At 40.9% G+C, this 21,246-nt stretch overlaps 1 protein-coding gene across 4 annotated transcripts in view; it reads left to right on the top strand.

Annotated features, from left to right (window-relative positions):
• Positions 1-21,246, top strand: part of TJP2 (tight junction protein 2) — a 124,249-nt gene that overhangs the window by 85,126 nt on the left and 17,877 nt on the right. For all 4 annotated transcript variants that reach the window (XM_061132782.1, XM_061132780.1, XM_061132781.1 and 1 more), the window contains 12 exons: positions 578-631; positions 3,175-3,299; positions 3,973-4,075; positions 5,474-6,035; positions 9,588-9,691; positions 10,333-10,486; positions 12,145-12,253; positions 12,359-12,483; positions 14,344-14,410; positions 15,241-15,391; positions 19,234-19,342; positions 20,473-20,683. In XM_061132782.1, coding sequence (XP_060988765.1) covers positions 587-631; positions 3,175-3,299; positions 3,973-4,075; positions 5,474-6,035; positions 9,588-9,691; positions 10,333-10,486; positions 12,145-12,253; positions 12,359-12,483; positions 14,344-14,410; positions 15,241-15,391; positions 19,234-19,342; positions 20,473-20,683 — 1,865 coding nt within the window. In that variant the 5' untranslated portion in view covers positions 578-586. The remainder of the gene's footprint in view (positions 1-577; positions 632-3,174; positions 3,300-3,972; positions 4,076-5,473; positions 6,036-9,587; positions 9,692-10,332; positions 10,487-12,144; positions 12,254-12,358; positions 12,484-14,343; positions 14,411-15,240; positions 15,392-19,233; positions 19,343-20,472; positions 20,684-21,246) is intronic.

The following is a 21,246-nucleotide window of genomic DNA, read 5'->3' on the forward strand; positions in this document are numbered from 1 at the left end:
GTCTAGACATCTGTTTTAGAATATTGTCAGAAATTGACACCCAGGGGTCTGTTTATGCTGGCATTATCATCTTTTATACCCATAATACTGATGGGGAAAAGGCCAAGGGGTCCCACAGACCTTGGTACAAATAGTCTCAAGTTTGGCACTCTCTTGATAAAGGCCAAGGATTCCCTTAGACTTAAAAATGCATAAACTTGCCTAGGAAGTTGCTTTTGACTGGAGGAAGGGAATTTTTTTTTTTAATTGAAATATATCTGTTTCCAACTCTAGATAAGGGCTTTTATCATGACCATATTTTGGAGTGGTGATAAGAAAAAAGCATAACACTTAATATTTCTTCCTTTTAGGGTATACCTCTCAGTATGTATTTCACTAGTTTTCCTTGTATTGTTAAGACTGCCATTTCATTGAAGGAGAGTGTGTTTGGAAATAAGTAGTATAATGTTCCCACTCTTGTTGATGTGTGGAATGTGTGAACTGGACTTTCTATGGAGACATTTTGAATTACAGTTTTATTTCCAGCATTGAAATGCTTGTGGTTTTAATCAAATTGGTTTTGATTCTTTTAAAATAGGCTCCAGGCATGGAAGAACTGATATGGGAACAGTACACTGTGACCCTACAGAAGGTGAGTGTTACGTATGTCAAATCTGCTACAGTCTGTTCTTATATTTACAGATCATGGATCTTTTTTTAATTGAAGTATAGTTGATTGTGCTTCAGGTATACATACAGCACAGTGATTCATGTGTATATATGTATACAGACACACATACACACTTTTTCAGATTCTTTTCCATTACAGGTTAAGAGATACTGAATATAGTTTCCTGTGCTATACAGCAGGACCCTGTTGTTTATTTTATATATAGTTGTGTGTATCTGTTCATCTCAGATTCCTAATTTATCCCCCCTTCCTTTTCCCCTTTGGTAACCATAAGTTTGTTCTCTATGTCTCTGTTTCTGTTTTGTAGGTTCATTTGTACTAATATCTTTGCTTGGATTCCACATACAAGTGGACATATAATGACTGAGTATTACTCCATTTATATATACCATAACAGATCATGCATCTTATTTATTTGTACACAGACACAATTACTGCATTAACGAGGATTTGTATGTTGTTCTATTTTTTGGCTAAGATCTGTATAATATAGAAGAATCATAGAGATTCATTAATGTATTAACATGTCTTCAGATAGAATATTTTACAGGAAAAAGAGGAAAGAAAGGGAGGAATGGAAATAATCTGTTCTGTTTAATGTTAAGGCAGCTTCTACAACTTCTGTAATTTTAAGTATAGCGTTTATAACATCATTCCCTCAGTGAGTTTTAAGTCCAAACTAAACTTTAAAACATTGGTTTAGCACTCAGGAGACATGGGTTGTATTCCTTGTCCCACTCCTTGATTGTATTAATGGAGCTAAGTTAATCAGATTTTTAATGATGCCCTCTCACCCTCCCCCCACACACAATGGGATTGAAAGTAGAAGTAAGATCATAAAGTAAGATCATAAAATACATAAATGTATTTTACTGAATTTTTAAAGTTATGTCACAGGTATTACCCCTCTTGGTTAAATTAGGTAATACAAAGAACTTCTAGAACTTGGAGTCCAATACACATTAATAATTGCTGCTTAATAAATGCTAGCTCTATTCCTTTTTTTTCTGATAGCAGAGTTTGAGGTAGGCATGATAGGTGTTAGCCCCACTCAAGACAAGTGCAGCCATTAAGAACTTGTAAGTGATTTGTGTGTGGCTAAATGGCTAAATGAACTAAACACACACTCGTGATTCTTATTCATCAAGCTGCCTTGGTTAGCCTCATGATTTTCTTGGGCCCTGTATGGGTCTTTTTCCACTCTGAGTCCTTCCAGTCTCTGTCACCGTGTAGATGGAGTCTAAGTTCCTCAAAGGGAGAGTTTTCCTTTGACCATCACAACAATGAACTTCAGACCTTGACTTCAGTGGAAACTGATTTTTGAATAAATGTGTATGGAATCAATTCAGATAGAAAAACACAGATGGATGCTCAGGTGCTGAAACTTCTGGAGCGGTAATCATGAGTTCTTGAGTTGAGGGGCTTCCCCCATTAGGTCTTATTTTTCACCTCTTGTCATTTTCTGGGGCTTCCATTCTGACTGTTTTCTCTGCCCCTTTGCCATATACCATTTGAATTTGAACCACAAATTGGCAAAGGTGAGAAACATTTCAGGCCTGGTACAGAGGATAGAGCTATCTTTGTGTGAAAACTGGTATCAGGTGACAGTGCTGCCAAATTCAAAGCCATGGGATTAATGAACAACAGCCCAACTTGTTCTGTGTTTTTGTTTGCTGTCAATTGGCATCATGGGCCCCACATGGGAACTTTTTTTGGGTGAAGGTTTCTTTTATTCTCTGAATAGATTTTTATATAATCAAACTCTTATTTAGCATTATAGCCACATATATCCCTGGATGTGAATATAGTCCACATATAGTCCTGGATGAAATCCAGGAGCTTAGCTTTTTTGAACACTGAAATGAATTAGGATTCTGTATTATTTGGGTTCACCCTTATGCATTTCTAGATTAATCTTGAATCTCATTCATCTCTATTTCCATCCTAAATGCATGTGGAAAATAATACTTTGCTGTCTCATAAGATGTCAAAAATAAGTTCATCTTCAGATTTTGTCTTTAAAAATCCATATACTTCTTCTTCACTGTCTATTAAAATGAGACCATTAGCTCCTCTAACTTGTAAGTTAAAGGTATTCTTTAAAAATACGGGTTTCACACAGATTCAGTTGTGACGAGCCTTTCCAGCTCAGGCCTGGATATGAGAACAGGTGTGATTGGTGATTCTAATAGCACATACTTATTTGGACAGAAGATGTAATTTCCATCCCCTGCCAGCTTCTAGAGATAACGCCAGTCTGTGCTATGAATCTTGTCCAGCTTTCACAAGGCTGTTTCTTTTAGATAAGGTATTTCCCTTTATAAACCTGCCAGCTAACCATGATGATGTTATGTTCTGTTTCTCACTTGTTTCTCTAAGCCCTCTGTTTCTGAACTGTCTCTGGTTATTGGTTTGACCTTCATTTTATTGACTGCTTGTAATAAATCCTGAAAGCCACTTATAGAGGATTTTATTTTAATTTTTATCTTAACTTCAATGACCAGGATTCCAAGAGAGGATTTGGAATTGCAGTATCCGGAGGCAGAGACAACCCCCACTTTGAGAACGGGGAGACATCAATCGTCATTTCTGACGTGCTCCCGGGTGGGCCCGCCGATGGGCTGCTTCAGTGAGTGTCCTTCTTCCTGCTCCCGATCCCTGCCAGTCCACTGGTTGGCCCTGGACGGGGGGCTTTTGGTGGTGTGCACTTGTAAAATTAAAAAAAGAAAGGAATATATATATATATGTAAGTTAGTTTTCTTTCATACAGAGAGCACGGTAGAATTTTTACATCATTTTTGGGATGAGATAAAGTTGTGAGTTAGGGTTCTGTGTCCTCAGAATTTCTTTAAGAAGCTGAGACAACCTCTTGACTTCATCCCCTCCAAAACACAAGTGACTGTCAGCCTCCTTTGGGGGCATCTGCAGATTTGCCGGAGCATACCATGTACCATGGTCCACCATACACCATGGGTAAGGAGGGCCTGATGTACAGGTTCCTTCTGTGCTCAGACCGTAGTGCTGTCCAGTGACTCCTGGAGGGACCCCATGGGTTTGGGTCCTTCTCTGCAGGTGGTTTCCAGGAGACACTGTCCAAAGCGCTCTGAGCGTCTCTTGGGTTCCTTCCTCTGAAGAGCTCAGACCAACTTGACAGATTAAACCTCAGGAGTCATTAGACACCAAGCCCTTTACTCTTTTGCTTTTTTTTTTTTTTAATCTTTTGCTTTTATTTGTTCCTAAATGAACGATTCAGAGGGGCAAGCTGGGAGTTTTTCATACCCCATTTTTCTGTTTTATTGCAGAGAGAATGACAGGGTGGTCATGGTCAATGGCACCCCCATGGAGGACGTGCTCCATTCTTTCGCTGTTCAGCAGCTGAGGAAGAGTGGGAAGATCGCTGCCATTGTACGTCCTGGGTTTGTTCAGCTTGACTCCGTAGCGCTTTGTTTTTATGCCCAGAGGAAAATTACTACTTACTCTTTAGCACTTGACAGAACTGCACCATCTAGGCACCACTGCCTCTGTACCGTCAGCACGTTGGGAGGGTGATGCTAACTAAGGTTGATGTAAAGACCCTTCCTGCCTTCTCATCCTTCTCCTGACTTAAGACCAGTGCTTCTCTTACCTGCATAAATTTGCCTGAAGAGCCAGGTTAGATCATTATTCTCTAAGAGAATTAACTAGATTGCAAACAATGGTAAAACCACATTAATTTAGAAACTAAATTACGAGCTCATAAACTCATCTGTAACAGCTCTCCCAGGATCATGTTCTTTCTTCATAAACTCGCATTTCTTTGGAGATAACTGGCAGTCTGTGCCATTCACTCATTTATTGGCTCACTCAGTCATTCGGCAAACATTGGTTGAATATCTGCTTAACCCTGGAGCAGGTCTGAGCTGTAAGGAGTATTCACTCCAGCAGGGCAAGTGGACACAGCGAGCGAGAATTGGAACATGGTGTGTTAGGGACAGTGCTGGGGGGATACACGGGGTGTGTGGTATTTGATTTTTTTTTTTCCAACTTTATATGATAAAAATTTTCAAACAAAAAGGGAAGTTCAAAGATTAGTATAATCAACACTTATCTTCTGTAATGTTAATATTCTGCCATATTCATTTTAATTCATATTAATTTTTCTCTGTGTATATAAAGACATACTTATTTTTAGTGAACCATTTGACAGGAAGGGGCAAGACATGACCATAACCCTTCTTGCTTCTCAAACCTCCTAAATAAGGACATTCATCTACATAACTCTGCTACTGTTATCCTATTAAAGAAAAGTAATAATAACTTCACCATGTCATTTAGTACACAGTCCATGTCCTAAGGTGACTTTGATAGACTGTTTTTGTTCTCCATCCAGGAGCCAAAGTTCATGAGTCACATTTGGTCCTTGTCTCATCAGTCTTTAATCTAGAAGGATCTCTCTTTTCCCTCCTCTCTCCTCCTACATGCCACACACCCCCCCACCCCCCACTTTGAATGACATTGATTTATGGATGAACCTAGGCACTCCTACACAGAATGTCTCACTTTACACATTTTCAGTTTTGTAGCTTATTGATTTAAAGCCTCTTGGTGCTTTTCACACTTTTGAGTCGAAGCAGATTTTTGGAGACACTGTGCTCGGTTTTATACTCATTGCCTTACTTTCTTCTTAACACTCTGGGGTATTTATCCTTCTTGTTTTAGCCTGGGTAGGAACACACAGTTTTACTGGGAAGGAAACCCGGGCTCTTAAGCACTGTATTCTCTGTTTGGTTGTGACTGTCTGGTGTCTCCACTGTTTGGTGACAGGTGGTCAAGAGGCCCCGGAAGGTCCAGCTGGCCCCGCTGCAGAGCAGTCCTCCCGTCCACGAAGATGACCGGGCTTTCGAGGTGATGGACGAGTTTGATGGCAGAAGCGCCCGCAGCGGCTACAGCGAGAGGAGCCGGCCCAGCAGCCGCGGAGGGCGCAGCCGCAGCTGGGAGGAGAGCCCTGAGAGGGGCCGTCCCCACGACCGGGCGCGCAGCCGGGATCGGGGCCGGAGCCTGGAGCGGGGCCTGGACCACGACGACGACTACGGGCGAGCCCGGGAGCGCAGCCGTGGCCGCAGCCTCGAGCGGGGCCTGGACCACGATGATTACAGGCGAGCCCGGGAGAGCAGCCGCGGCCGGAGCATTGACCCGGTCTACGATCGCGCCTACACCCCTGAGGGGGAGTACGGCCACAGGGCCCAGCCTGATGCCCGGTATGGGGCGTCCCAGAACCGCAGCCGCGAGCACCTCCACTCCCGCAGCCCCAGCCCGGAGCCCCGGGGGCGGCCGGACTCGGACAAGCCCATCGGGGTCCTTCTGATGAAAAGCAAAGCAAATGAAGGTAGTCATGCGTGATGAAGAAAAGCACTGTAACAATGGCTAACTCTTCCGTGCCACACATTGACCTAAATGCTTTGCACAGATTAGCTCATTTCATCCTCACCACCACCTCCTGTGGGTGTTACTCATATTTTTATTTTATAGACTAGGAAACTTGAGGCGCAGAGACGTTCGTTGACTTGCACAGAGTTATATCATCGATGGCAGAGCCAGGTGGCAGAAATTTGGCCTTAAATGGTTAGGCCAGTGATTCTCAAAGCTGCATAAGTATCACCTGGACTCTTGTTAGAAAGGCAGATTCTTAGGCCCCAGCCTGGTCCCCACTGAATCAGAGGCACTGGGGTGGCCCCTCCTGTTAACAAGCTCTCCTGGTGAACCCAGAGCAGCTTAAACTAATGAAACCACAGTAGAGGATGATACTCCAGCCAGTCTTGATTGAGATTTTGCTCTATGCCAGGGCCTCTGTGGAATAAATATTTTCTTATTTAATCCTCACTAGAAGCCTAAGTGGTGGGTGGGAAACCGCTCCTATTTTACAGGGGGCATGGTAAGGTGAGGAGAGATTTATGGTGTGTCCACGGATGAGGTGGGCTCTGCCCTGCACTGCTGATCCATGTCATGTGCCTGGAGCAGTTGCACACACCTAATCATGTCCAAATTCACTAAAGTCCTGTGTGATGGGTAGACAAACCAGTATTACTTGCAGCTTAGGTGAAACTCAGAGGTGGGGAGGTGACTTGCCCACATCTTGAAGCTGATAAGTAAGTGGTAGAGTTGGAACCTAAACTTCATCTCTTGGAAATAAATGACAGGAAACAAGTAGGTGAATGAACAGGGATTTAGAGCCCCGTGTTGTGATATTCCTTGCATTGATCCTTGGCATTCAACATTTTAAATTCCTTGTAATATACGTTTTATCTCTTTTCATTCTCTAATTGTTCTCCTCCAAAGAGGAAAAAAGATGAGTATCCAAGAGTGTAATGTGTAAGATCGCTTGCTTTTTAGGTTGGGAATTTGCATTTTAAAGAGCCTATCAGATGAAAGGGTTTGTTTTCTCTAGCTCTTCTAGAGGTGCATAAACAGTTGAGTTATAGAACTGGGTACCTGTTGAAAGAGCTGATACTGAAAAGATGTTGAAATAATTGCAAGGATGTGAATAACAAGATACCTGGAGCACAGGCCCAGAAAGTAATGGTGCAAGTTGAGATTGTATGATCTTTGAGGAATGTGCATCTTAGGTGGTTTAAGGGTTCTAGAGAATCTTATCATCCTAGATAATGACATCATCAACCCCCAAGAATTGCAGAGTGAAAACCATTCTGCTTCCAGATTGTGGACTGTTGAGGAGTTTTGAGAAAGATGACTTGATATGAGGCATCCTTCACAGAGGCCTACTTTATGTTTTGTAGGACTTGCACCCAGGTTCCTGAGTTCCCCACTGCAGTGCTCTTCAGTCTTTTCCTCTTCCTCTTTCTCCTCTCCTGCTTCTTCCTCTTTTGCCTTCTCTTCCCCCTCCTACTCCTGCCACAGAAAGAACCACATCCTGCAAATAATTGTGGGTGCACCAATATGTGAAAAACTCAACCAAATGTTTCATGGAACAATCCTTACTTACTGTGTGTTGGTTTTTGAATAGTTCCATTACATTAAATTAAAAAATACTGGTCACAGCTCACTAAAGTGATTTCAAGATTCACTCATGAATTGTGATCCACAGTTAAAAAAGATGTTGCGTGTCCTAAGAAACTGCCCAAGTCACGCCTGGTCTTAGTAATACTACCGAGGAACAAAGGGAGCTCGTGCCCCTTTGCAGATATGACATTTTACTCCTTCTGGGCCATTTTGTTCTTTAAACTTAGAATTCAGTGTTCATTGTTTTCCTCCCAAGGTTCTACTTTTTCAAAAAGATTTTTAAAGCCACCTTTTGCTAAGATTACATAATAATTAAGCATAACTGGCTAGAGTTCCGTAAGAATTATCTTTAAAAATATCTGGCTGTTGGCAAGATCTTCATTTGATTAAGATAAATATGATCCACTCATATGGCCAGCATTTACATGTTTCATGGGCATTAGATAGACTTGCTTGTAAAAGTCTTAGAAGCTGGTCAGCTGATTTTCTTCTTCATTTGAAAGATGCCTACAAATACATCAATGGCAACTTGTTAATTTTACAGTAAGAGTACAGTTTTTAAGAGGATGGAGGAATTGTTGACACGTGAGAAGTCATGGCTGAGGTTTGTCTCAGCCTTCTGTGCTGGACTGTGAGGCTGTTTAACCAGTAAGGAATTGCCATCCTTGAAAGAAAATGTCATCCATCTTACCCTTATTATTTCTTGAGCATCATCTTCCTATAAGGTGGCGGTGGACCTCAACACTGTTAATCATTGTAAGATCTGATGCAAACTTACTGTAAGTCACTTAAACCTGATCTTTAAATCTATATCTAAGTAGTAAAAAGTTATTTTGAATTGACAAGATTTTAGTCCATAACAATAATAATGAAAATTTGAATGTGCCTCTTTTAAAACCTGCTAGGTTTAGGTAGCTTCCTAAAATAACCGAAATTCATCCTTAAAATATGTCTATTTACAAGTTTAGTAAAATCAGAATAATATTTAAAATATTTTAAAGTATATATATACTTAGTAAATACAGTGGTTTTTCTTTTGAGATCAACACTAAGTCCATGAATCCCCAGAGCTGTGCCAGTTTTAGTTGAATACTGTATCTGTTGCTTTGCTGGTTTATTTATCCCTATTCTTCACACACTGAAGTTTTTTCAGTGCCAAATCCTACACAATTTAAATGGTTATAGATGGAGAGTATAATATAGGTGGTACCTTCCTATAGGCAACTGGATTGTCAGTAGAACATGCCTGTACCAAATTGTGTTTTTTTCCTTCCCCCAACATTTTATTTTGAAAAGTGTTAATTTTGTAGCAAATACTCAAATAGCCTTCACCTAGTTTTATCAGTTTTTAACATTTTGCCACATTTGTTCCATTTCTATTTTTTCCCTTTCTCCCTCCCACTGTTCTTCCCCTACCCCCTCTCTGTCTCTAATTGGGGTTTTGGGACCCACTTGAAAATAAATTGCAGGCAACATTAACTTTATCCTTAAATATTTCAGTGGGTATCTCCCAAGGACAAGAATATTCTCTTACATAACCATAATGCTATCATCACTCTTAAGAAATTAGCATGAATATACCTTTTAATATAGCCCAGTTCATTTTGAAGTTATTCCAAAATAATGTAATACACCCTCCCTCCCCACACCGCCCCCTGTGCACCCCACACATTGAATTGAGGACCTAGTAAAGTTTTACGCAGTGTGTTTGTTTTTTGATATCTCCTTTAATCTAGAACAATCTCTCTGCCTCTTTTGTTTTTTATGACAGTGACAGTTTCGACAAGTTCAAGCCAGTGGTCTTACAGACTCTCTCACATGCAAAATTAACTTTTCATACATATTTTAAAGTAGTTAGTCCTGAAAGGCAGACTCAGTTTTCTGGACGTGTTAATGAAATATGTGTATGTTTGTCTCCTAGAATATGGTCTCCGGCTTGGGAGTCAGATCTTCATAAAGGAAATGACCAGAACCGGTCTAGCAACTAAAGATGGCAACCTGCATGAAGGAGACATAATTCTCAAGGTGGGCGGATAAGGGCAGAGAACAACCAGGTTCATGCTCAGCTTCATAGTCTACATTTCCACATTGAAGTTCCAACACAGTGAAACTTTGTTGAGATGGGAGTCTCAATAGTAAGACAAAGCCAGGAAGAACAGCAGAGAGATCGTTTTTATCAGGAAAACCAGACTTAGAGATTTGTAATAGAGGAATGTCAGTTTAAAGAAAAAAAATCTCAACAAAGACATCCTTCTTCCCCTGTTTATTTAAAGCTTAAGCTCTTATTTTCTGAATGAAGGAAAGATGAGAGGGTGACTTGGTGGTATATGAATGCTGAATATTTAATAGTTTTTGTAAATCTCTCCAGTCAGGAAACATGTTCCAATAGTAAACCAGGCCATTGTCTTGAACTTGGAAGTTCAGTAAATTCACAGAGTCACTTGAGCACACTATAGCTCTCACACCTGTGTTTGGGTTTCAGACACGCAGGGTTATATTTAATTTAAAGGATAACTCATTTTTGTTCATTCTGTCATCTTAAAGCCCATGTCTGTTTGAATAGCTGTGCAAAGCCTTTACATTTTTAGCAGGGGAAAATAAGAACTTTTCTATTTCACTCTTAATAGTTGTATTCCATGGAACATTACTGTTCTTCATATACACAGATAAATGGAACCGTAACCGAGAACATGTCTTTAACGGATGCTCGAAAACTGATAGAAAAGTCAAGAGGGAAACTCCAGCTCGTGGTGCTGAGGGACAGCAAACAGACGCTCATCAACATCCCCTCATTAAATGACAGCGACTCAGAAATAGAAGGTAAAGAAAGGGGAGGGTATGAACTTAGCTGGGAGTGAGGAAGGCTGTTGCTTCTGCATTCTCATCTCTATTTATCAGAGTCATTCAGCTGGAAGTTAAATTCCTAACAGAAACCTCTCTTTTAAACTTTAATTCCAAGTTAGATTGTTATTTTCTTATTAAATGGTCTATTGAAATTAGGATTCCAGTATGGAATTCGGGTGCACTTAAGAGTCCCAGTGGACTCTGATTAAAGCCATTGAATACAAAACTTGTGAGTAAACAAATGTATATAGGAGTGGCTCAGAGAACTAACCACAGGACTTCCCTGGCAGTCTAGTGGTTAAGGCTCTGCCCTCCCAAGGCAGGGCGTCTGGGTTCAACCCCTGATCAGACAGCTAAGATCCAGCATGCAGCAGTTGAGGATCCTGTGTGCCACATCTAAGACCCTGTGCAGTCAAATAAATAAATATTTAAAAAAACAAAAAAAAGACCTAACCACATACATTGTAAATTACTCATTCTTGGGCTTTCTTACGTGATATTTTTGAAGTGGCTCTTAATATTTCCAACAAAGAGAAGACAATATGGAGGATAGCTAAAACTGGTAGACACTATAATAAGGAATCAGTTAGAACGACTGAATATTACAGTATTCATTGGTTTGGAATTTGTGTCACCTCTTGTATGAAGATGTAATCATTTCTTTTAGTTTTAACTTGAAAATGAATAGCATAGGATAACATTCATTTATTTAGTTGGTTTAGTCTTTGTTTATTTCCACAAACAAGTCCAACTTCATGTCCTTGGATATTCTGCTCTTTATTCTTTTTTTTTTTTTGGCTCTTAGGCATGTCTTTATTATGATTTTTTCTTTTTCTTCCTAAATTGAGATATAGTTGATATACAACACATAGGATAACATTTTAACTATGTAAAAATTACCCATAAAAATAACTAGGCATGGCATTTCCTACGTAACCATCTAGTATTGCCTTTGTGCAGAAAAGTTTAGAAAATATTAAGTGCTCAAGTTTAGAAATGGACTTGCTTTTTAAAAGAATTACTTCATAAAACCTTAAAACTTAGTTTAATTTCTATTATATAAAATGTTTAATCAAGTGGTTACTGCTTGGAGTACAGGAGAATAAGGAGAGCATGAGAAATAATCCCAACTTGCTAGGAGATTGCAGTTTACCTCGTTTTTCCAAGTGTCATCCTCAATCCACTGATAGCATTGTGTCATACAGGAGCTTGATAGAATTGCAGAATCTCAGGCCCTACCCAGAACAACTGCATTTTAACAAGATCCCAGGTGACATGTATGCACATTTAAGTTTGAGAAGCATTGTTCTGTGGTAAAAATGAGTTTGTGTATCTCTCCATCTATAAAAACCCCATCATTGGCTTTTGACTCTTCAGTGGCAGCTTTGATGGAAAGGATAATAAATGAGGAGCATAAAATTCTGAATTTGGATTCCTCTTTGTTAATTAATGTCTTTCCTTTCAAGCTATCAGATTTTTTTTTTCCCAAGGGAAGACTATCAGACTATTTAATAGCACATTTACTGCCTGCCCTCTCTTCCATTTCCCATGTTTCCTTGCTCAGAGAATTGAATAATTTCTGGCACAGGTCTTAAATGTTTCATTAAAAAGGCTTTTCTTATTTTTGAAACCAGATATCTCAGAAATAGAGTCCAACCGATCGTTTTCTCCAGAGGAGAGACGGCAGCAGTATTCCGATTATGATTACCATTCCTCAAATGAAAAGCTGAAGGAGAGACCAAGGTAAGATGATCCATGTTTTCCCTTGCACATGTCCCTGTGTGTGTATACGCATACCTGTTGGCAGATCTGTCACGTGATGAAATATTAACATGCTGTGTGCTTAAGTTCAAGAGAGGACACGCAGAGCAGGTGGTCCAGGATGGGCGCCACACCCACCCCCTTTAAGTCCACTGGGGATATGGGCAGCACGGAGCCCAGCAAGGAACCCAGATACCAAGAGGAATCCCCAGGTGAGGCTCATTTTACACAGTCGTGTTCAGGTGTGTGTGCTTGGTAATTCCAGAGGGTGGCTGGTAGGAGAGAGAAAAAATATTTAAAATCATTCTTCTGTATAGAAGAGGCACTCCTAACTCATTTAATATTTAAAAAAAAAAAAAGAATTTGCCTTTTGTATGCATCAACAGGTTGGTCACCTTCTGTTATATTTCATTAGTCATCATCCTTTTATCTCCCATCCCTGACCCCAACCTGAACTGTTTTCTCTTCACAACACTTCTGACATCAGCTGCATGGGTTTTGTCTTCCGCCCAACTATCAGTTCTCCAGACACCAATCTGGTGTCCTGTAATTCAGTCCAGTTCTGACACTGACTACTGAATTCCTGCAAAGCTTGCTGGTTAAGGACTCCGTCTCACAAGATGCCCCCACCACAGACGCCAGTCACAAGCCTTGGGTTGCCGCCCTTACTTCTGACCAACCAGCTCTAAACTGAGAGGTCCCATGACCCCCTCTTCAAGTTTGATAATTTGCTAGAATAGCTCACAGAACTCTGGAAGGCACTTTATTTACTATTACCGATCAAGTTGCTGCCACTCTGTGTCACTTACATCTAAAATTGTTCAGGAAGGGGAATACCTGGTTAATCAAATATTGATACTTTTAAAAATAAAGGATACAGCCAAATGGAAGAGATATCTAGGGCACAGTATGGGGAGAGGGTGGAGAGGTTTCATGCCCTCACTGGGCAGGTCACTCTACCAGCATCCCAATGATTTCATCCATCCTGAAGTGTTCTGAATCCCTTAGTTTTTGGAGGCTTTGTCATGAGCATGACTTCCTCCTCCTAGTGACCAGCCCCAGCTTGAGGCTGTCCAGAAGCCTACTAGGAGTCATCTCTTTAGAACAAAGGATGCTCCTATCACCCAGCAAATTCCAAAGGATGTAGGAACTCTGTGTCAGAAATTAAGGTTAAAGACCAAACATTAGAGCAAAAGATGCTCCTGGTACCCCTTTCACTCCAGAAATTAATAGGGGTCTTAGGATCTCTGTGTCAGGACCTGGGCGTGGTGCAGAGAGACAAGGTACATGCCTCTTAATTATGTCACACAGCCTCATTTTGTCAGATTGGATTAAAGTCCTTTCATGTCCCATTTCTTTATTTCAGAAATAATTTTATGTATGTATTTTTGGCTGTGCTGGGTCTTTGTTGCTGGAAGGGCTTTTCTCTTGCGGTGCGTGGCTTCTCGTTAAGCAGATTCTCTTATGCAGAGCACAGACTCTAAGGCACATGGACTTGCTAGTTGTGGCTCCCAGGCTTTGGAGCACAGGCTCAGTACTTGTGGCACACGGGCTTAGTTGATCCGTGGAATGTGGGAGCTTCCTGGATCAGGGATGGAACCTGTGTCTTCTGTATTGGCAGATGGATTCTTTACCACTGAGCCACCAGGGAAGCCCCTATGTCCCATTTCTGATCTCAACTCCATCCCCTACCCCCCACCACAATAAAATTATCATCATAATTTAAACACATAAATATCTATCCATGGAAATAACAGCATTATTACATGACTTTTAAATTATTTTAAAATGTAACCACTTTGTAAATGTGATTATGCACCTTGCATTTTTAAGTTTCATTTTCCTTCTCACTTGTTTTTGAGAAACTACTGACATCTGCTAATGCTTCAAAATTTAACTTTTAAGACTTATTTTTCTTGTTTGATGTGATGATGTATATGTAGCATAAGGAACAGACTTGAATTTTTTGTGGATTTTGTGACCTTCATATTTAGTGACAAAACCTGTTTGTCCTGGTTGCTAATGATATTTTTAAAAAAATTTTATAACTAGTGATGTTTTTTAATCCACAGTTCCTCCACCAAAACCAGCCCCGAGAGCTGTTCTTCGTCCAAGTCCTGAAGATTTAGCGATATATGGGTAGGCATCTCTTCCTGTTTCCCTTTCTTGCTCCACACAGCTCTGTCAACTTAACTGAAATCTGGAAAAATGGTGTTCTTAAACACCATTAAATGGTGATGATTTTGTATATGATCATCTGCCTTTAACCCATCTCTATTGCTAGTGTTTTTAAGAAAGAGAAATCATTCGTAGGAAGAGTAAAATGTGGAAGTAAGTGAGTGTTAACTTTGCCTGCTTGTCTGCTTAGCTGGCTAGTGTCCCAGATGTTATTCTGAATAGCTGAGTTTGCCAGATCAAGAATGCCCAGATGGGTGAAGAATTGCTTAACTCTGGTGCTTCTGTAGGGACTGTAGTGATAGCTAGCCCTGGTGTGTGGAGGGAGGGGGGAAGTGATGCAGGGCTCTTCACTGGACAGTGAGAACCCCTGGTTCCGTGGTGTTCCGTGGGTTAGGATCCTGCTCCCCTGGACTCAGGCTGTCTCCATTTGACAGGAGCCCTGTGGGATCAGCAGGATTTTCTTTGGAAGAATCCTGAAGTCCGAATCAGATGGCCTTGAAGTTTTACCCCAACCCTGCCCTTTATTTGCTTTTTATCTTGAATGAGTTTACTTAGACATTCTCTCTGTTTCTTTTCTTCACTGGTAAAGTGGCCTCCTGATATTCATCTCACAGCCCCAAGGAAGATAAAATTATAGATATATATAAGAAAGGCAAGAGAGAGTTTATAAAGGGTAAATCACTCTATAGGTAGAAGAAATTAAATCTCTCACTGCTAATGTTGGTTCTCCTTTACCAAAAAAAAATAAGAAAACCTCCCATCTTTCTTTACTGAAACTGAACCCATTGCAGCCCCAATACCAAAATGGTGAGGTTCAAGAAGGGAGACAGTGTGGGCCTCCGGCTGGCTGGTGGCAATGACGTTGGGATATTTGTGGCCGGCATTCAAGAGGGTACCTCCGCGGAGCAAGAAGGTCTTCAAGAAGGGGACCAGATTCTGAAGGTATGAAATCCCAGCCCTGTTTGTAGGTGTTACTGGGAAAGAGTAGGGTAGGGTTTCCTGGAGGGTCTTAACATAAAGGATGAAGAAGTGGTCCCGCTGGTGAAAATAGACCAGCTGCGGGTTTGTTGCTACAGAGCATTAGGTCTCTGTTTCTTTCCAGTGGACCCTGTTTCCTCAGTCCTGGAACCCAAAACTCATGTCTGTGGGAATTTATAGCGTTCAGAACCCTCACAAAGATTTTTATTAGTTTGATTCACAAAACAATTGATTATTGAGACTTTAACTAAAGGCCTAGGTGGAAGATCTTGCTCATGGTTTTTAGCCGATTCTTCTACCTGGTTATCACTCTTCAGGCCGTGTGCTGTAACTGAACAAAGGTGAATGTTGCCATCAGATCTTCTGATTTGAATCCTGTCCCAGCTTCATATTAGTTTGTGGCCCTGGCTCCACAGCTCTTGAGACTCAGGTTTCTGTATCTGTTCAATGTGGATAAGCATACCTACCTCGCAGGGATCCTGGAGAATTTAGAACAGATGATACTCACAAGGAATTCAGCAGAGTTCTTAGCACAGAGTAGGAGGGTCAGAGTCCCTTCTTTTTCCCAGTGAAAAATAACAAGTTGCTGCCACTCTTTGTCACTTACATCTAAAATTGTTCAGGAAGGGGAACACCTGGTTAATCAAATATTGATACTTTTAAAGCTACTGTGTATGTGTTTGTATAATCTGTTGGTTTAAAAACAACTGATAAGCAATTCCTGCTTTGACATTTTATGAAAAACACACCGTGTGTTTTCTGTTGACTTGAGCCTTAACTTCAAGCATGCTGAGTACCTTGTGATTATAAAAATATAGAATGCTCGGGAGTTGTCTTCACTGGAATTTCTGCTTCTGTAAACTTGCTTTTCTTATCATGAGTTCCTAGGGGATCTGGTAAGAAGAGCATCTAACCTCAAAGGACAGGGGGAAAAAAGCAGAATTCCCAAGGCAGCAGAGCCCAGAAAGAAGTGGTCCTTTTCCTTCCTGGCCTCTGACCTCATGGTGGTAGTTCAGATTTCATTTCCAGAGCAGATGAAGGGCAGACCTTGACCATGAGGTGCTCTGAAGCTTTCCAGTGACATTCTAGACCCTCTTTGGCTCTAGCCAGGATCCTGGAAGACAAAGTGTACCTGAGTGAACCTCAGGGTACCACATGAGCCTAGGAAACACTGCTTACCAAGTGCTACAGATAAGAATCCCATTCGAGTGCCAGCTCATACCAATTTACTCTTGGGTTGATACCAAAAAAGAAGCATGTGTCCTAAATGATGTGGGGCCACAGGAAGTTAGGAATTTGAAAGCTTTTGCTCCTGAAGGTTCAAGGGTAAAATATTTTCCTACCCCGGGGGTGGGAATAGGGTGGCGTGGAGAAAGACTTTCCGAATTGGAAAATAAAAGTAAATTCATTTAGAGGCTTGACAGACCTATCTCTACGTTAAAGACAGAGAGAGTCACTTCCATGGGTAAAAATTATGATACGAAATGTTTGCTATTTAAGAAAGTATCTTATTTCCTGTTATCACCCTGGCGACAGGGAAGAAACTATGGGGACCCACCTCTTTTGCAGTAGTCTCATGGGGAGGTCACACAGTAGATGGTCTTTATTCTTAGGCATGAATAAATTTTCTGTTGACTATGAAAGGAGCCCCGCGTTCTGCAAAGAGATGAAAAACTTTGAGCTCGCCTACTGAGGCAGAGAGGATGTGACACAGTCTTAGTGTAGCTGACACAGAGTCCTCTTCAGGCTCACAACAGACACAGCTGGACCCTGTAGACTATTAAATAGATAACAAAGGAGAATATTTATTGGAGAGGGCTGTACAACCTAAACAAAGTGTTGTCTTGGCCTTTTTTTCCTTTAGTTTGTCTTAGCACTTCATCGTCAGATTGAGCATACCAGGGTCCAATACACATATACCAAGCACTTTCTTCTTTTTTTTTTTTTTTTAAAGCACTTTCTTCTGTTGTGGGTTTTTAAGTGCAGCTCTTTCTTTTGTAAAGGTGACAACTTGACATGTGGAATGAAAACATGAGTGTGTTGGGTGGCGAATTATGTGCCGTGTAAATAACTGAAATAACACATGCTTTAGTGCTTGGGTTACCTGGTATGATTGTCATTTCATTTTCACAAACTATTAGAGAAGAGGAAAGACAGAAACAAAAAACCTCCTCAGTTTGATTATTAACTGTGTGGATTTTAGCTACCATGTATGCTTTAATTTCGACCATTATAGTGTTTGGCTTGATGGAAAGTCTTTCTCAGTTTGTAGAGGTGGACAAGGTCTTCCCCCATGCCCTGTGGCCCTGCTTTATTTAAATAAACAAATGCAAGCATGTACAGTGCATATAAAGACATATACATAGCCACATATAGACACAAATGTAGATCCGCAGATAGCACACAAGAAAGGATTCAATACCAAAGGTCAAATATCCTTAATTCAGAGACAAAGAGATGGAAATGAGCTATCTTAAATGCTAAATACTGTGTCAAAGGAAAAGTTAACATGATTGGTTTAGTAAATCACCATTTTTAAAGTACCAAGTATAGTTTTAGTCTCATGCCAAGTTTCACTTTTTTTTTCTTTTCAACATTCTGTTCTTGTATTTATAGAGTTATATTTTACAAAGCAGTAATGCAGTTTAGACACAGCCAAGCTATCTCCAGAGTAGTTACAACACAAGCATGACGCATAATGTGATGAGATAAACATTCCTAAGGAGAGCCTAGTTAGTGACAACTCCAAGTCCCTGTGTCTACCTACACTTCGAAAAGGGCTAGCTTGGTTGATCTCCCCACATTGAAAACTTCCATGAAAAATAATATGCCTGTTTTCACTTCATTATAAATTCCAACCTTAATTAAATTAGGCTCAATTAATAATTTTTTTTCAGTAGTAAGGCATTACTCTTTGATTAAAAGATTCTACAAGTCTTCAATAATTGAAGAAAGTATTTCAGAGAAATTCTATATCTTCACTTCTGTAATACCTTTTTAAAACATAAGGTACTTTAAAATCATTTTTGCATTTTACTTATATGTATTTCTGTTTTCAAATGGTTTTCAAGGTACAGAGCAAAGATGTCAAAATGTCTTTTTCTTTGTACCATTTTTGAGTTTTACTCTTTCTAACTTGTCTTCCAAAAGCTATTTACAGTGTACCCTACTTGATCAGTGGTGGATAAACATGGGCTTTTTACCCATTATATGGCAGAAGCTTAAATATAAAAGCCTATACATTAGGTTGATGGTCCACCATGTAAAATTAATGCTCTTCAATTTCAGATGATAGAAGCTATAGGAAAAAGGTAGATTTGGGCAGAATCCTTATTTGCAGGCTTCTACATGAACTAATTTAAAAAGTAGCAATGCCTTAAGCTGAGCCAGCATGCTCATTCGCCATAGACCTCACCACTCCCTACTGAATTCTAGTTATTGGATTCGTAATTGTACATTGCCCTCCTGGCCACCCGTGCAGGAGACTCAAAGAAGAGAGGGAGACACACACTCCTAGAAATTCTCACCCGATCCAGTGACGAGTCTGTGGTGGAATGACACATTCCTAAGGGGTGGTAGGCAGAGTGGGGAGCAGGAGGGCGTGGTGGTGCCCACAGTCCAGGCTGGGTGCTTGGCGAGCCTCAGTAGGGCACCAACGGCTTCTTTACTTGTGGGGCCCTGACCGATGCTTCTTTACATAGGCAGGCCCTGATGGAAACAGGTCAAAAGCTCAGGTGGCACCTTTTAAGAAACAACTTCTTCTTTTCTCTTGCTTTGTTGTTTTCTGGTTCCCCCTCCTCCATCAGGTGAACACACAGGATTTCAGAGGACTCGTTCGGGAGGATGCTGTTCTGTACCTGTTAGAAATCCCCAAAGGTGAAACGGTGACCATTTTAGCTCAGAGCCGAGCTGATGGTGAGCAGGTTTGGTTTTGAGTTCAGTGGGCGGTCAGGGAGGGAGGTAGCTTGGGACCAGAATAGGCAAATCTGAGTGTTAAAAAATTGACCTCTATCTAGGTCATAGGTATGTGGAAAGAATTTGGGTGGCATTTAACTTCCTATGGAAGTGGTTTCTATGCACCCACTGAAAGAACTTTACTAGTTGTGTGATTTTGGAATAAAACTGCTTTTCTGAATCCATCCTTAATTACTGCCCGAAGTTATGATTGAGGTTTTCCATATGACAGATGCAGAGGCCACACCTGCAGTTCAGCCCTCATATTAACCCTTATCAGTCTGACAAGTTGATTCACCTTTCCAGGTCTTGTTGTCATCTGTAAAATGGAAGTTAATAGAATCTTCTTGTCTGCTTTAGAGGGTTGATTGGCACCTGTATTAGTCAGGGTTCTCCAGACAAAATGGCACACAGAGAAAGAGAGCTGCTTTTATGAGGAATTGGCTCACGTTATGGTACCTGGCAAGTCCCAAAATCTGCAGGGTGAGTTGGTGAGGTGGAGGCTCCAAGAGAGCTGATGGTTTACTTCCAGTCCAAGTCCAAAGGCTTGAGAACCAAGAGAGCTGATTGTGTACTTGTCCGAAGGTGGACTGGCTCAAGATCCAGGAAGAGCCAGTGTATCTGAGTCTCAAAGCAGGAAGAAAGCTGATGTCACACTTTGAAAGCAAAAAGAATTCATTATCTCTTACTCAGAGAAGGATTTATGTTTCTGTTCTGTTCAAACGTTCAACAGACCAGCTGAAGCCTCCCACATGAGGGAGGGCAGTCTGCTTTCCTCAGTCTACGTGTTAATGTTAACTCATCCAGAAACACCCCCAACAGACACGGTCAGAATAACGTTTGACCAAATGTCTGTGCATCACATGGCCCAGTCAAGTTGATACAGAAAACTAACCATCACAGCAAAACTCATGAACTTAGTTACTTGTCCTCCCTGTTTGGGCTGTGGTTACCATGGGGCCTGTGTGCTGAGTTCACAAAATGCATGGAAGGTAAAGAGGGTGGTCAGAGCTCAGAGAACCTGATAACCCCTCCAGGAAAGACCCCTGGCCAAGCTGAGCACCACATGAAATGAGGCTTTTGTCTTTCAGTGTATAGAGACATACTGGCTTGTGGCAGAGGGGATTCCTTTTTTATAAGAAGCCACTTTGAATGTGAGAAGGAAACTCCACAGAGCCTGGCCTTCACCAGAGGGGAGGTCTTCCGCGTGGTAGATACACTTTACGATGGCAAACTGGGCCACTGGCTGGCTGTGAGGATCGGAAACGAACTGGAGAAAGGCTTAATCCCCAACAAAAGCAGGTATCTGAGTCCACATGATTCCACACAACCCCCTAAGATTCCCCCCTACACATAAACAACACCCCCACATAAAGGAAGCCCCATATGACTTTGTCCTTTGTCATCATGACCTCTCCCATCATCCACTTCTCATGTATGAAGAGACCTGGGAGAGATGGTGAGTTTGGTTCCAGACCACCATAATGAAACAAATATTGTAATGAAGCAAGGCACACAAATTTTTTGGTTTCCCGGTGCATATAGGAGTTATGTTTATATTATACTACTAAGTCTATTTATTGTGCACTAGCATTATGTCTAAAAAAGCAAGGTACATACCCTAATTAAAAATACTTTAGTGCCCCCAAAATGCTAACCATCATCTGAACCTTCAGTGATTCATAGTGTTTTTGCTGGTGGAGAGTTTGAAATTTTGAGAGAAACTAGGACACAGAGGCACAAAGCTAGTGGATGCTGCTGGAAAAATGGCACCAATAGACTTGCTTAATGCAGAGTTGCCACATATCTTTATAATTTGTTAAAAAAAAAAAAAAAGATGCAGGGTCTGCAGAGTCTAATAAAGC

This window comes from Dama dama, chromosome 29, assembly GCF_033118175.1.
Source record: "Dama dama isolate Ldn47 chromosome 29, ASM3311817v1, whole genome shotgun sequence".
In the NCBI taxonomy this organism is placed as follows: Eukaryota; Metazoa; Chordata; class Mammalia; order Artiodactyla; family Cervidae; genus Dama; species Dama dama.